Below are 2,917 nucleotides of genomic sequence, written 5' to 3'. Positions count from 1 at the left end.
AATCTTCAATAATTGTTGTTGATTGCAGATGTGTCTAGTAGTTCCCATTGATTTAGCTTGGAAAGCGGGGAGAATGGCGCTAGGCTAACCGCACCGTGACGTTACTGCTGGAAGATGGCAGGAGGGAGGGGCTACTAGATTTGGGAGAAAATGGACGCTCCCAGACTCAGTGATCGTGACAAAAATTATGTTTTTATTTTTTCAAATTAATGCTAAATTCATTAAATCACTGCAAACGTATTAGTTTAGTTATAAATAATGATCCATTGATTATTCCTCGCTGACCAAACTTTTCCTTTAATAAAAGTTATGACAGTATTTGATGATGTGTTTATAAAAGTTTAATCAACATTTTCAGATTGCTTTTTTTTTACAGATTTATTTTTAGGTTTTAAATTCAAAATACTTTTTCGTTTTTTTTTTGTAACACTTAATAATTCAAATATTTTTGGGTAGACAGAATTTTATTTCATAAATCCTGACAGTTTCACAGGTTTTATCCTCTACACTTCTGGGCGGTCTGTCTGCTGAAATGCTGTCTTTAATGTCCACATGGAGATTGGAAAAAAATCTGAAAAAATAAAGTCACTTATTTTTTGTTTTAGAAGTTTTTCTGCACTGAGTCCCTATTTAAAAAAGATTTTTCTTAAAATGTCCTTTTTTAACGCGATTTTTGCTCTTTATAATATTATACAATGTCTCTCCATAATCGTCAGGCTGCCCAAGTGCCTCGCCGTTAGACCCAGGTGAGCATCTCTGACTTACCTGAGAACATGGAGGGCAGCATGACCATGATGCTGGCCCGGACACCTGCTGACAAGCCCATCCCGAACCCCATCAGCCCGGCCAAAACCACTGTGGAGTAGACACAGAACCACAGCTGTTGTTTCTGCAGCATGAGGCGCATGAGTCCATAAAGAGACGCCAGCAGAAGACCAGAGAGAAACGCCGCCAGGCTGCGACCCGCTCTGACCAGGTGGACCCGGAGTTTCCTCTTTCTGCGAGGGCGAGAAGGCCAACCTGACCTGAAGAAGAAAAAGATGTGGAGGTTATTCATTATTTCTGTCAGTCAGCTAATTGGATGATGGTTGTTCTTTTCTCCTGGTTTTATGGTTCGATAATCGGGGGGAGGATCACCATTAGGCAATACTAGGCAGTATCCTAGGGCCCNACTTTATTCCCATAATGCTACGACTTTATTCTTGTAATTTTATGATTTTATTGTAATTTTATAACTTTATTTTTGTTATGTTATGACTTTATTCTCGTAATATTATGACTTTATTCTTGTAATGTTCTGACTTTATTCTCATAATGTCACGACTTTATTCTTGTAATTTTATGATTTTATTGTAATTTTATGACTCTATTCTTGTAATTTTATGACTTTATTCTCATAATGTTGCGACTTTATTTTGCAATTTTATCACTTTATTCTCGTAAAATATTATGACTTTAATCTCATAATGCTACGACTTTATTCTTGTAATTTTAGTTGAAAAGTTTGCGTTTTTATGCGAATAATTATTTAGGAATTACCTATTTATTTTTTCATTTTATATTTTCATTATGATTGCTACTAAATTGCTCCCTGATTATAGTATTTGTTTTGTTCAATTTGATGCTCTGCGATTATCAAATTCTGTTTATCACATTTGTTTTAGGTTATATATATTGTTTATTTTTATGCTACGGAAGCTTTTCTTTTAACCAACTTTAGGCTGATTGTTAGAGGGTTTTTTTACTCCTTAAATTCATTCATTCGTTTATTTAATGTGTTTTACAAACTTCCTTCTGAGGTTTTTAACATTGTTGTTTGTTTTTGATTACGATGAGCTGCTTATTGACATCTCTAATGCTCAAACAGCACCTGGATGATGGCACCGCATCCCGGATCAGTTTAGAAACCTGCAGGAAGTTCAAACCAGTTGTTTGATCTTTATAAAAACTCAAAATGTATGGCTAACAAAATAAACTAATTTCAAGCACCTAATAGGACGCAGCCTGCAGTGTCACAGGTTTCACTGAGACATGGCTGTAGGATCATGACCAGACCCAAATTTCCTTCTGGCTTTCGGTTTGATGCAGGACTCATAAAAAGAAAATAGAAAATGTACTGACAATATTAAATGATTATGGAAAGATGAATTAAAAATGTTAAACCTTTGAGTTTAAATACCTAAAGACAAAATGACAGAAAAACATAAAGAAAGATTTTAATATAAACAATCAAATGATTGAAGACTTCATAAAGGTGGACAATTTATTTTATGCAATAAAATTTTGCTCAAATTGTTTTTTTTTTTTTCTCAGTGTTGTTTCTGGGAATTTCTCACAACCTCCCCCTGACCTTTGACCTGAAGCTGGCTGTAGGATTTATATTTACTGGTGAGGAAACGTCAGACTCACATTCCTTGTTCCGGCATCATCATCATCATCATCATCAGGTGAACACAGGTGTTTGGGTTTCAGGTGTGTGTCTCGTAGGTGGAGCCTTGTCCTCATCCTTCAGGTGCACCGTGCTTCTCACATTACCCAGCATCCTCGGCTCCCGTGGCCGCTCCTACCTGGTGGTACTGATTGTGATGGTTCTGTACAGAGGTAATAACACTCAAACTCTCTGTTTATAGCAGGGATCATTTTTTCCGCTGATGCCCAGAGCTCCTAATTCCCTCCTCATTCCGGCCCTTTTTGCTGCCAGGCAGCGAAACTTTCAGCATTATTTTAAAGTGGTCTGGATCAATGTTCTCCAGACTTTCTAAGTGGCTTTTTAAATATGAATTTAATTGGAAAAAGACGTTTTATGTTCCGACATGAGCAGCAAACAGATCAGTTCAATTATTTTATTTCTATAGCGCCAATTCACATCATGTCATCTCAGGTCACTTTCCAGTTCACCAGATCATCCAGTCAGATT

At 36.5% G+C, this 2,917-nt stretch overlaps 1 protein-coding gene across 1 annotated transcript in view; it reads right to left on the bottom strand.

The window, feature by feature from the left end:
- Positions 1-1,057, bottom strand: part of LOC107095527 (DC-STAMP domain-containing protein 2-like) — a 23,484-nt gene extending 22,427 nt beyond the window's left edge. Inside the window, exon 1 of the mRNA XM_015391659.1 lies at positions 766-1,057. Coding sequence (XP_015247145.1) covers positions 766-1,057 — 292 coding nt within the window. The remainder of the gene's footprint in view (positions 1-765) is intronic.
- Positions 1,058-2,917: the final 1,860 nt, after the last annotated feature.

Source organism: Cyprinodon variegatus, unplaced genomic scaffold (assembly GCF_000732505.1).
Source record: "Cyprinodon variegatus isolate N-32 unplaced genomic scaffold, C_variegatus-1.0 Scaffold554, whole genome shotgun sequence".
In the NCBI taxonomy this organism is placed as follows: Eukaryota; Metazoa; Chordata; class Actinopteri; order Cyprinodontiformes; family Cyprinodontidae; genus Cyprinodon; species Cyprinodon variegatus.
The sequence above is the reverse complement of the archived record's forward strand: the minus strand, read 5'-3'. Positions and strand labels throughout refer to the sequence as shown.